Below are 13,058 nucleotides of genomic sequence, written 5' to 3' on the forward strand. Positions count from 1 at the left end.
GACATAAGATATCAGTGTTAAGCTTGTTTTAAGTAACGGTTTAAGAACTTTATTTCTCATAAGAATTAACAATAATTCACTTCCTGAGAAACATTTCAATTTAAATTATTTAAACATAATGAGTGTACGACTAATTACAAACAAAATCAAGGTAACTATCAACATTTAAACAAAAATAAAAATAATGTGACGGTACACAACAAAAAACTTCGAGCCAAAGCATAACGAGTCACCACTAGAGATGGGTTTCCACCCGGGTAAAAACCCACATGAGGGTAAAAACCCAATAAAAACCCGTTTCATTCCACCCGTGGGTGTTTACACCGGGTGAAAACAAATAATTTTATAATTATTTCAATTGGTATCTTTTCTTTATTTTTATTGAATTTTTCTCATTTAAGTTTATTGATTAATAAGTAATAAGTCAAATCTAACACTAATATGCATTTATATCGTGGCCAAATCGTAAAATTGATCACGTTATGATGATGTGACCAATTATTTTATAAAATGGTGTTATTTCAAGAATATTTGAACCGATTTAGAAGAAATTTAGTAAGAACACAATAATTTGTGATCATGGCAAGGACATGGGGGGGGGGGGGGGGTGATGCCAAAGATGCCAAACTCTCTCTTTGATGACATTACGGTATAAAGTTACAAATAACAACACCAACTACAAAGTACTTCTGCTTAAAAACTTGAAATCGAACCGCCCTTCCGCCACTGTAACGCATTGTAACGTTTTTCAAGACCTCCTCTCCCCCCAGATTGCATTACGTAACACTAGAACGCCCCCTTAGCAACAAATACCACTTCTCACTTTAAAAAAACGCTATTTTTGTTTTCACCCACCCGATTGGGTTAAAACTGGGTGATTTGGGTAAAAACCCGGTTTTTACCCAAATCACCCAGTTTTAACCCAATCGGGTGAAATGGGTTTTTACCCACTACCCATCTCTAGTCACCACACGCCAGTCAACCGCGGATGTAATGCGCACTGAGCGAACTTTGTAAATTGGATGCGGCATATTAAATGGATTGTAAAAATAAATGGTTGTATGCAATAAATGTCATTTTAATTGTGTAGAGAATTTGACGTATTTGTATTAGATTAATTAATAAAATTTAATTGTTATAGATGTTTAATTTATTGTTAATATAGCAAGTAGGTACGAAAAATACATGAAATACTTAACATTTTTTTTATTTCTTTGTCGGGGGTTTTATCTTAGATCAACACTGTTTTTCCGACGAAATTCATAGCGGACAATCTTTTATGAGGGAAATCCAATTTTGCATAACGGTATCATTGGGACATTTAGCTATTGGAAGAAGTATTTGGCTGCCTTTCTTCTACAGGGTGTTAGGTAAATGGGTATATGAGCCGACACTAGCCCATGTTAACATGGTCATATAAATGGTATGGTGAAGTCAGAAATTTGAAATCGTCATTTTTATTTTTTGAATTTTCATACAAAATAAATTTTATAAAATACGATTTGTATGAAAATTAAAATAATTAAAATGAAGATATTAATTTTCTGACTTCAACATACCATTTATATGCCCATGTTAACATAGGCTAGTGTCGGCTCATATACCCATTTACCTAACACCCTGTATACTAGGTACCTATTTATTCCCGATAGATACTGTAAGGCGGTATTGTGTAAGGTTAGGTTCTTAGGGAATCATAGTAACCTACTTAGTATTAGTTCCCTAAGTTATTCAGTCCACTAATGAACGTCTTCGACCAATATAGGCTACCCAATATTCTATTCATTGCCAAGGACTGCTCGTCCATTTGCCTTGACTACCTAGACCTAACATTTATCGTCGATCCACTTAACTAATAACCATTCTGTGACCAAACTGAGGGTGTCCTAAAGCTCCGTGTGGCGATTACACGATAAGTTTAGCACCAAAGTTTTATATTCTACTTATATAAAAATGTATAGTATTACTATCTAATAGTACCTAAACAACATTAACAAATTCCATGTTTGAGGATGAACTCGACTTCTTAACACTACTTACATTATAGCGCTGAAAACAGTTTTCAATTGGTTGTAAAATTTTAACCAAACCAACGCATGCAGCTCGCGTCGGCGATCACTGCGCGTGCTAGAATCGCCGCGACCAATGACAGGACGCGTTGATGTGAACTCATCGCTACAATTTTTTATGGACTATGACAGTCACTTTGGTTCTTCTCATTTCTGATTCGATCTAAATAACACGACTAATAAACAAATGTTTCTTACAGGCAACCCGCGCAACAAATGCGCGCTGCAGCCGGGCCACAGTCTGATGGACTGGATCCGCCTGGGCAACTCCGGGAAGGACCTGACTGGAGTTGGCGGCCGCGTGCGCCCCGTCAGCCCTGCGGAGCTCGCCTCGCACAATACACAAAGTTAGTCACTATAGAGATTTACTTAGGGTTCTGAACAGGTTAAAAAGAAATAAGCCCTTCGAATATCAATCACTTACCTTACTGGTCATAAAACCATGTACTTTATAGTTTGGAACTAACTACCTAAGTAGACCATACTGTCTGATGCGCTTTCTCGTCGTCGACTTTGCAATCAAAGTGTAGGTACCTACTGTGTGTCAACACTAAAGTTCCACTTAACTTCATTAAAACAACAGAGTAACAAACAAGAAGTTTCTATTGCAAACTAACAATAAAATCAATACAGAAAACTTTACGCAACTTTCATATTATTGTTTCAGAAGACGCGTGGTTAGCGATCCGGGGGCGAGTATACAACATCACACATTACTTGCCTTACCATCCCGGAGGTGAGCAATATTTTACCAAAACGTCAATATTTATTTACTCTACGGGTATTGAAAGCTATTGAAAACACAATCCAATTTCTTTCTTATTTATAGGCCCCGAGGAACTAATGCGCGGCGCGGGAATAGACGCAACACAGTTATTCGACAAAGTCCATCCATGGGTAAACTACGACTCACTTTTAGCGAAATGTCTCGTGGGACCACTTCGATTCGATTTACCAGACGCTGAGGAGTTGTTCGATTCCTCGAACCCCTCGCCCAAGTCGGATCGGCTTAGAGAACCCTCTAAAGCGCAAGAGCTCGTCAGAAAATCGATGGAAAACTTAGCTAATTGCATAACGCCGGTCAGAAAGAAAATTTCGTCCAAAAGCGAGGAGAACATGAAAGGCAGTCCGCCGAGTAAAATCATGCAGAGTTTGATACAGTCCAGTGATTTGCCGGTTTCGATAAGTCGTAGAGCTGCGTCTAGTCCTATTAAAAGTTTAGATAAATCTGAGGTTCCACCTTTGAGGTACGATTGGATTCAGACGTCAATGAAACTGACTGTGTCCGTCTACACGGGCCCCTTGGCCAACCCGGGCGGGTGTGCGAGAATAACGGAGGGCGTCTTGCTAATTGAAGTGGCGACTAACGGCTGGCTTAGAACGCTCAAGTTGGTGCCCGAGGGAAAATTGCAGGGGCCTTTGCAGCTGCGGATATACGCCGAGAGTGGAAAAATAGATGTGAGTTTAATTAATTAACATTCAACAACAGCTTTAGATAAAAACTGATACCAAATTATTTCTTGGAGTAATTCTACAAAGCTAATAACTCTACATAAAGATTTCTGAAAAAAGTTTTTTACCTGATTACTCTAGAAGGAGGGTTATGTTATTTGTTGCTAACATCATTAATAATGATGATTAATATGTTCACTATCATTGTCATCAGGCCTTGTTTAGACTCAACTAAGTATGTAGGAACACGACCCTCTCTAGTTCACTAGTGGCAAATGGAGGATTTATCTAGCCTCTTCACCATGTCCAGATAAGCTGGGGTCTACTGGGGTGACATGACTAACAATATTGATGTTAAATTAATTTCGTTTTTAGGTGATAGCCCAAAAAGTTGAACCGCAAGTGTGGAAAGCGTGCGGAGAAGTGACTATAGGTGTACCATCGCTCGTGTCGTCACCACGAAGCGTGGACTGCCGCGTGGTGGGAGTGGGCAGTGTGACCCATGACACCACCATGCTGGCACTGGAACCCCGCTCAGGACCTGTAGTCGTGCCGTTGGGACACCACGTGCGAGTCCACAGAAGAGTCAGCGGTAAGGAATTATCTTATTTAGTTAAAGCCAGGATACTCGTACAATAAAATAGTGCATTATTTGTAGGAATTTAGCAGTGATAGAGGGGTGGATAGATGCTAGCATTCTCGGTCGGACAATATGTAGACAACGTGTTAAGCAACCTATGCTACGGTTGCACTCGCAACCTAGGTAAAAGGAAAATCTTGACTATTTTTAACATTAACTCAATGATTTTTAATATCATTTATGACAAGCATTAAGCATCCCCCCGTTGGTCCTGAAAAGTTAGCCCGCTCATATCATCATTATATTGGTATAAATGAAAATTAATATAAACTTTAAAATAAACACTTTAATTATATGTATTTCCCATAAATGAAATCTCTACCCAATTGTTGTAGTGAGATCTGTCTGCAGTGGGACGTTGATACTTAGGTTTTCTTTTCTTTTGGGCAACTATCCTACTTAATATTATAAATGCGAAAGTTTGTATGGATGTCTGTATGTTTGTTACTCTTTCACGCCAAAACTACTCAACAGATTTTGATTAAACTTTACAGAATAACATATGAGGCTATAATTTATGACGATCTGTAACAAACTATTTCACGCGGGTGAAGCCGCGGGCAAAAGTTAGTTTGATTATAAGTCTACTATTTTTTTTTGTTATGTTAAATATCTCCACAATCCGTAAAATTATGTTACTTTGTTCTCGCTTTGTTCTATTCAGTTTGCATGTTAGTTCAAATACCAAGCGACATTGATTAGGAGCTACTTGATAATCCTTCCACGTCGTCTCGTTAGATCTTGGTCGGGGCGGGTTTGACGTCATTCGTGTCTGCATTAACCTAAATTGACGACGTTATTGATCAATGAACGATGATTCAGCTTACAACTGCTGTGTCGCGATCAGGCAGTCTAGGTTCGATTCCTAGATGAAACACGCATATTTTGGTTAGGAATTGCAGACTTAAAGCAACGTCATCTTTTTAAAGAATATACTTATGTCCAGTCCACTATCAACTATGTAATGTACACAACTTTATTTTGAAGTGAACTCATTGCGCAAAAGACAGTCGTTTGCGATCTCTAATAAATATTCTAATAGAAAGATTCTATAGCTATCAGGGTTCGAAATTATCAAGATAATTAAGCTTCATGATAATTATCAACAGTATAAGATACATTTGTCATATTGTTTCATAAGAAATTCTGATGTTACATTGTTTTACTTTTAAGTCGAGTTATTCATTTCGAATGTTGCTTTATGTTTTGGTTGCTGATTGTTGTCAAGTTATTCCTCACTAGTCGCATAAAGCGTTGTGGAAAACAGATAAATATTTTGACGCTAGATAAAGTGATTGTTGTGGAGCTAAATAGATTTTTATAACTATCTATGTTGAATAACGACCACACCACTAGACGCAATGGCGGAAATACACGTTCGAAAACTTCGAATACAGCTCACTTTCACAAGCGCATTTTTTTGTTATTATCAACCGATAATTATCCATTTGTTATTATCAAGATAATTATCATGATAATTATCGTGATAATTATCATTGATAATTATACTTTCGAACCCTGATAGCTATGTCTTAAGAATATACTACTCAGTATAGGTAAATTAGATTAATCGTTATTAATTACCCGGGTCCATATTCGGTTGCATAAAAAATATTGTCATAATTTAAGAGTGCATAAAGTTTTTTGGCATACTCATCATTTCGCATAACGTTCATACAGAATAAATCATAATGCATATTTTTTTTTGCCATAACCACTTTTATTATAATAATATTTTAGTATATATTTTTTCTGTATTCTTGTTTTTTTTAATAACGATTTCTAGGCATAACATTTATTGGCATCTAAACCAATGCCATAAATATTACCATTCATAATATACAAAATACCATAATTTTAACAAATATGAAATATAAAAATGTTATACATATAAAATATAAGTTAACAAATATAAATAGACAAGCAAGCATGCAAACAAGCATGCAAGCAAGCAGCAAGCATGCAATCAAACAGCAAGCATGCAAGCAAGCTGTAAGGAAGCATGTAAGCATGCATGCAAGCAAGGATGCAAACAAGCAAGCCTGCAAGCAAGCAGCAAGCAAGCCTGCAAGCAAGCAGCAAGCAAGCATGCAAGCAAGCATGCAATCAAGCAGCAAGCACGCAAGCATGCAAGCAAGCAGCAAGCAAGCATGCAAGCAAGCAGCAAGGAAGCACGCATGCAAGCAAGCAAGCAAGCAAGCATTAGGATTGCCTTATCTCCGGCGCTGCGGGAAGTGCGGTCCTTCCGCTCTGGCGTAACATATACCCGGCATGCCATGCTCACTTCCACTCCCTCCGCGCCTCCGGCTTTTAAATTACACTCTAGTATAGGGCAGACTAGTACCACGTGGAAGAGACCACGACCAGTCGGGATCAACATAATTTCAGACCATTTCATTCCATCATTTCCATGCCTACTGAGAGGGCACCCTAATTATCCAGGTATCAAGGCGAACCTGAAGGTTAACGTAAAGCCGAAAGGTTAATTGAAAACCAATAAGACGATTTCAAGTCCCAATCACTCCTCCTTTGGGTATCCAACACTAGAAACGACTTGCGATCCAATTCAGACTATGTAAAAGAAATCAATTAAAAAGAAAGAAAGCCGGTCAAGTGTGAATCGAACTCATATAATGAGGGGTTTGTACCTTAGGTAGTTAGGTACATATTCCTTCAACAGCATATATTGGTATAATTTCCTAGAAGAGACGAAATATCAATTTCGTGTCAGTTCTGATGGTAAAAATCATTGACGCATCCCAATGCGCCGTGATATATCTGCCTACTTACTTTATCGACGTCAAAATGTATGGGCAAAATCGATAAATTGCGTGATAACCGCTTATCGCGGCGCGCATCCTAGGCCTACATATCTTACCACACTAAGTAAATTGCTAGTATCGCAGTACGAACTATACCTATTGCTATAATACAGTTAACTGACGGCTGCTGGTGCAGTAAGGCTCTGGAATGGATGACATGTATTGGTAGATGTCCTTCTAAAGGTTTCAGGAAACCACTGGATGCAGGCTGCTTCCAATCAGTCATTATGGAAATCATTGGGGGACATTAATCATTTGTGCAATGACAAAGTTACCAATAATAAAAAAAAAACTTATTACTTGTTATAGGTTCGGAGTGCGTGCGGTCATACACTCCTGTCGGGGAGGGCTGGTGCTCTCTGGACAGCGGTGCAGCGCTGAGGCTAGCTGTTAAGAAGTACCCCACGGGTGCACTCTCGCCACACCTCACTACGTTGAGGAAAGGCGACTCCGTTACGCTGTCTGGGCCGTATGGCAGTTTTCAATTGCAAAAGGTAGTGTATTTTTTTCATTTGTTTACTTTTTGTTTATTTAGAAGGACTAACAATCTCACCCTAGCGGTTCTAGATGTGATCAATGGTAGAGCAACCCTTTGGGTATTTTAGTTAGTTAATTTAAAATTAAATGTGGTAAATTAGTTGTTATGAATACCTACTTTTAAATACCAAAGGTTGAATATTGAGTCTTTTGAGTTATGGGTTCGATTCCTAGATGGTATGCGACATTACATAATTAATTAAAACAAAAAAATGCCTTTGTTTTAATTATTTTCAATGTAATGACGACCTAAATGTGTATTTGTTTTTTATTTTCAGCTAAAAGCAGTGAAAAATATTTACTTCATAGCAGCCGGTACGGGTATTACACCTATGCTGGGATTGCTAAAGTTTATGCTCTCGAGGTCCAATCCAAGATGGTAAGCGCACATGTCTTTTTTATTTTTCAATCAACTATAAAAAAAAAACTAGAACAAAATATCACTTCGTAAAAACTAGACTTGAGTCCCTGAGACGACTTTCCACAAATCATGTTATTAATATAATCCATTAGGATTCCATGTTTGAAATCTAACACCAACAAGTCGTACTAAGGGCTAACAGCCCACAACCCTCTACTATATGGAAGGTTAATTCGACCCTTTGATATCCTTGAAATAACGTAGGACGTAACGTAATGCCAAACGTCAATCCCTCACTCGACAACAATCCCACTTGATCCACGCTTGTTTGAATCAAAAGGTGCTGTACAACCCCTCACACCAATCGGTTGTTCGTCACTCCGCATAAATCTAAAATGGTAATATTTTCGTTTCAGCGAACGCGCTCATTTGTTATTCTTCAACAAAACGGAGGACGACATTCTTTTCCGCGATAATTTTGAAACAATAGCGAAAGAGGATAACAGGTAAAAAGCTTACAATGAATACTTTGTGATTTATTTTAATTCGTTTGATCTATAGTCATTCGTTAGCATAAAAAGCAGTTTATTTTGTTTTTCCTTGACATAGATTAAGTAAAGTAAGATGGTAATAGAGACTAAATTGGAATGAAATGTACCTACATATTCAATACCTACTAACTAATATACAGAGTTAATTTATTAAAATAAAATGCACTCACTAAGCTACTCACTATCTGCTATCACTATACAAGTTGATACAATAGTGATTAACCATGTTCGTTTTTTTCTAGATTCGCTGTGACACACGTTCTATCAGACGCGAAGTCTGGCTGGTCCGGCCCGAAAGGCCGCATCAGCTTCGAACTCCTTACTCAGACTCTGGGCAAAGAATCCCTCAAGTGTGGGGACTCTTGCTCCCACTTTGTGTGCGTGTGTGGCCCCACCGAGTTCACGCAGGCAGGCCTACAACTGCTGAAGAAGTGCGCACTTAAAGACGATTGTGTACATGCATTTATGGGATAACTTGTAAATAATAAATTAGGTACAGTCGACAACACAAGCAACGCGAGCATTAGTTGAATCACGTAGGTGTACGTACCGCATCCGTTGTAACTGTCACCTCGCCATAATCTACGGCTCGTCGCCATTTTTAATATCTCAAGGTTTACGGGAATTAACACCTTATGCGACAGGGATACAACCTGTTGCACATGGTTGTATTTCCCTTGCTATTAAAGCCATACATATTTTAAGTATATCTTTGAAGATCTTCGAAACTTATGTTACACCACAGAATAAGTAATAGTACAGGTACAGAAGGATTACTCCGCAAGACGATTTAAATAAATGCGAGTCTTGCTACGACGCGATACAGTGGAATTCAGCTCGCACAGCACTACGTACTTACAATTTCATTCACCTACAAGTTTTGTCTCTTTCTATCGCGTGCCTCTGAACTCTTCTTACGCTGCTAGGGTTGCTATGCTGTCTAGTGAAAAAATAGAATTAATCTACTTAGGTAGATTATTTCTATACTTATTTGTAATGAGGTACGTATGTAGGTAAGTATTAGTGTTATTTTACCTTTGTAAAAATAACATTTTAAATATACCTACTTAGGATAAAAAAGTACTTATTTTAATACAATGTCTTCATTCATACCTATTTTAACATAAGACAAATAAATTAAACATACCTACTATCACAGATGAAAGAATGACATCATACCTACCTACTTACTACCTACGCAAACACGAAACGGCTACATCATAGAACGAGAGGCATCACCCGAAAATCATATTTGTATTTGGCTTTGCACAAACTTAATCTAATGTTACTCGCTGTACTTTGGCAACAATTTATTTTTTACTGAATATTGTTGGGGTACCTATGCATTATGGTAAAAGAACTAGCTTGTCGTAATTTGGTGTATCGATGTTACTCTTCCGTTTCATTTACCTACACGGAAAGGTAATAGTTAATATTTTAACGATAAAATTCTTAAAACATCATAAATTGTATTCAAAAGAAATTATTTATTAAAGGCAAAACATCAAGTCCCGACGGGCGTGCGCGTGACACTCGACTGATATAATACCCGCCGGCGGGGCGCTCCGCTGTAGGTAATTATCGGATGTACCGCGCGGAGTGAGCCAGGCCTGGTTACACTATTACGACTAGTAAGGTCACTACAAGAACCTATGCGTCTCACATGAGAGCACTAAGTGTTCTTAGATTTCTGAAATTCTTTTCACATTGATTTGTTAATAAAATTGTAACATAATACTATTATGATAATAGGTATTTATTTCTCGACGTACCTACCTAAAAGATCTTTTAAAATAATCTACACATTTCAGAATGTGATGAATTTTAAAATCTTAACTAACGTTAGTATTGGAGATAGTATTAAATTAACCCATGAGTGAGAAACTAATTATACGTCACGTAATAGATTCATGAGAAAATTCAAACATATTTTTGAATGTAATTAGACATTTCGGCCAAATGTTAAGACGCACTTAAGACAAAAATTAATGTATTTCTGCACTTTCATTAGATTTAAAACAAACGTGTGATAAAATAGTTTTTATAAAATGTTAACAAAATTGTGTTAGATTTTAGAATATTTTTTTATTGTAAAATAACTAAAAATGTCGGTATCAAATATGTTACTTATTTGATTGTAGATAAAGACACACAATACATTTCCGATATTCCTGCGAACGTGAAATTTTCACAGGGTTAAAGCTCGATAAGAATGGCTGTACCTGATTGTAAAATCCGTAGTTATTACTAAGTATTTAAATTATTCCATCCATCTCTGATTCTTTAAAATGTTTCAATAACTGTATATATTTTATATAGTGAAAAATCTGTTATTATCTTGTAATTGTTAAATGGTAATTATTTCAGCAAATCAAATACAAGCCGGTAGTTTTGCAGGATATACCAGTTACGTTTGCCGCTCGTAGCTCCATTGCTCGGTGGAAGCGTGTCATGGTCAGCAAACCTATAGATCTAGACTTAAAATAAAATGTCCACAAATCAGTCTTGTATCTTTCGAACCGGACAGCAAGGTACTTTTACATATCATTCTCCATCCTACGCCAAAGAAATCAAGCCAAGTAATTGAAAAATTATCACTGTTACGGGATTTTGCAAAAAATCACGTAGTAGTTTGTAGGAGTGTCTCTGTTCCACTGTAGTACTTATTCTTATCTATGGTACCACTGACGAAAATATTGTGGAAATGCGGATGGGTGAAGAAATTTAATCGCGCCCGAGCAGACGACGCCGCATCTCTTCAGTCTGCCCGCGACCATGACTCGTGCAACCGAGTAGAAACCGCGTCGGGAGGGCAAAACCTATCTGTTTACCGTTTTAAGTGTTTTTCTTTTATTGCAAAATCTTGTGACAGTGATAATTTATAGTAAAAATGCAGCATAATAGTTTAAAATATTATACATAGTAACTAGTTTTTGCATTTGTGGCTGGCGTTAATTTTACTCCACCGCATCTGTATCACTTGTATGAATAGTTTTATCTGTACAATTGTAATAAAAATACACAAATAGAAACTCAATATTCACTGGTTCGTTTTCTATCAGTGGTTTTTTTTTTTCAAAAATTTGTGACGCTTTTGTTTTTTTCTTTCATACTAGTTTCTTTAAAGCAGACATCTTTAGCAGAAGTCAATGCTCGTAGCCCTTTCCCTTTCCCTCTAAAAAATACTTTTATTAAATTCTATAGGTACTCGTACATAGTTGTCGATAAGAAAATATTTTCTAATCACTTTCTCTTACACGTGTACATTAAGAATAGTGTAAAATGTATGATAGTTACAATGTAAAAATATAATTGTAACATTGCGACTTTTGTATACTAATAAGAGTTTGGTTTTATATTAGTTAATTTTGCTGGTTATTTTAATGTGTATTTAAAAAGTGCCTACATTCCAGGTGAGATATTTTTGTTTTAAATTTGGTATTGTTATTATATCATTTGGAAAAATAATAAATAGTTTTAAATAACTGGAGTTTAATAATTAAATACCCTCCACTATTTTATCAAAGTTATGAAAAGTGAGGCAACTTACTACAAAAAAAGAGTGTATTGAAAATAAAACCAAGTAATAAGGAAGGAACGTTATTATTATACAACAAAACATATAATACACATTTTGAAGTAAATGCTTGTACAGTCCTTTTCTCAATGCATCGCACCTTCGACCCAACCAACTGAACATTTGATAGCTAACATTTAATTTGTATTTACATTACAACAGATGGCCATACAAACCTAGTGTAAGTACAAACAGAAGCAAACATTATTATTATACAATTATGCCGACTGCTGTTCAAAAATGTGATATTTTACTACACAATTCGGAATCACGTGAATTCACATAGAATACTTTTTTTCACAATGTAATCACAATGAAACGCATTCCGGATAAAAACTCAAAATGCACAACTGTGACATTTTTAAATTTAAAATTAACAGATAGATATTATATAGTTTATGTGTTATTTTTATGTAAACTTCCTTGATTTATTTATAATGCTAACTTACTAAATACCGATGGATAACTAACATAGCACTACATATGCAAACGTGGACCCAAACTACAACACGGTACTTACAAGAATTGGCTCATTGCGCGTTTACATCTTCACAATTTACATTTATACCTGTTTCACATTTAAGAGTATATTTTACATCTAATTATAATAATTTGGATGTATGTGTGGGTCCACTGGAAAAAGCATTGAATGAAAAAGTATAACATAATAAAATTTGTCTTTTAAATTCTATAAAGCATCCTCTGACAAAGTATCAATAATTTTAAAATAAAATTATTATTAAATTAAAAAAACAACCCCCATTCATGACGACTTAAAATAACCTTTTTGACTTCCACAAAAAAATCGTGTAACAAACAATTTTTAATTACTTACTATCTATTAATTTATATCCACGTTGGTAAAAATAAATTATAACATCAATATCAAAAGTTTTACTTGATAAAACAAGTATTCTAGGAATACAGCAAAGGCAGCCTGGAGAAATATAATAGACCGCTAAAATATTAGTTTGAAATAAATATAAAATTATGCATTAATTGGGACCAGCCAAAATATTGAATCACTCCAACGAAAACACTACAACTAT

General features: G+C 36.2%; 1 protein-coding gene across 1 annotated transcript; it reads left to right on the top strand.

Annotated features, from left to right (window-relative positions):
* Nucleotides 1-241: 241 nt before the first annotated feature.
* Nucleotides 242-9,230, top strand: LOC114357340 (cytochrome b5 reductase 4). Its single transcript, XM_028310911.1, has 9 exons — nt 242-257; nt 2,270-2,416; nt 2,737-2,805; nt 2,899-3,527; nt 3,897-4,113; nt 7,293-7,477; nt 7,799-7,899; nt 8,298-8,387; nt 8,675-9,230. Exons 1-9 carry the CDS (start codon nt 242-244, stop codon nt 8,904-8,906), a joined length of 1,686 nt encoding a protein of 561 aa, XP_028166712.1. The 3' UTR covers nt 8,907-9,230.
* Nucleotides 9,231-13,058: the final 3,828 nt, after the last annotated feature.

Source organism: Ostrinia furnacalis, unplaced genomic scaffold, assembly GCF_004193835.3.
Source record: "Ostrinia furnacalis isolate ACB-3 unplaced genomic scaffold, ASM419383v2 OfSCF3139, whole genome shotgun sequence".
Lineage (NCBI taxonomy): Eukaryota > Metazoa > Arthropoda > Insecta > Lepidoptera > Crambidae > Ostrinia > Ostrinia furnacalis.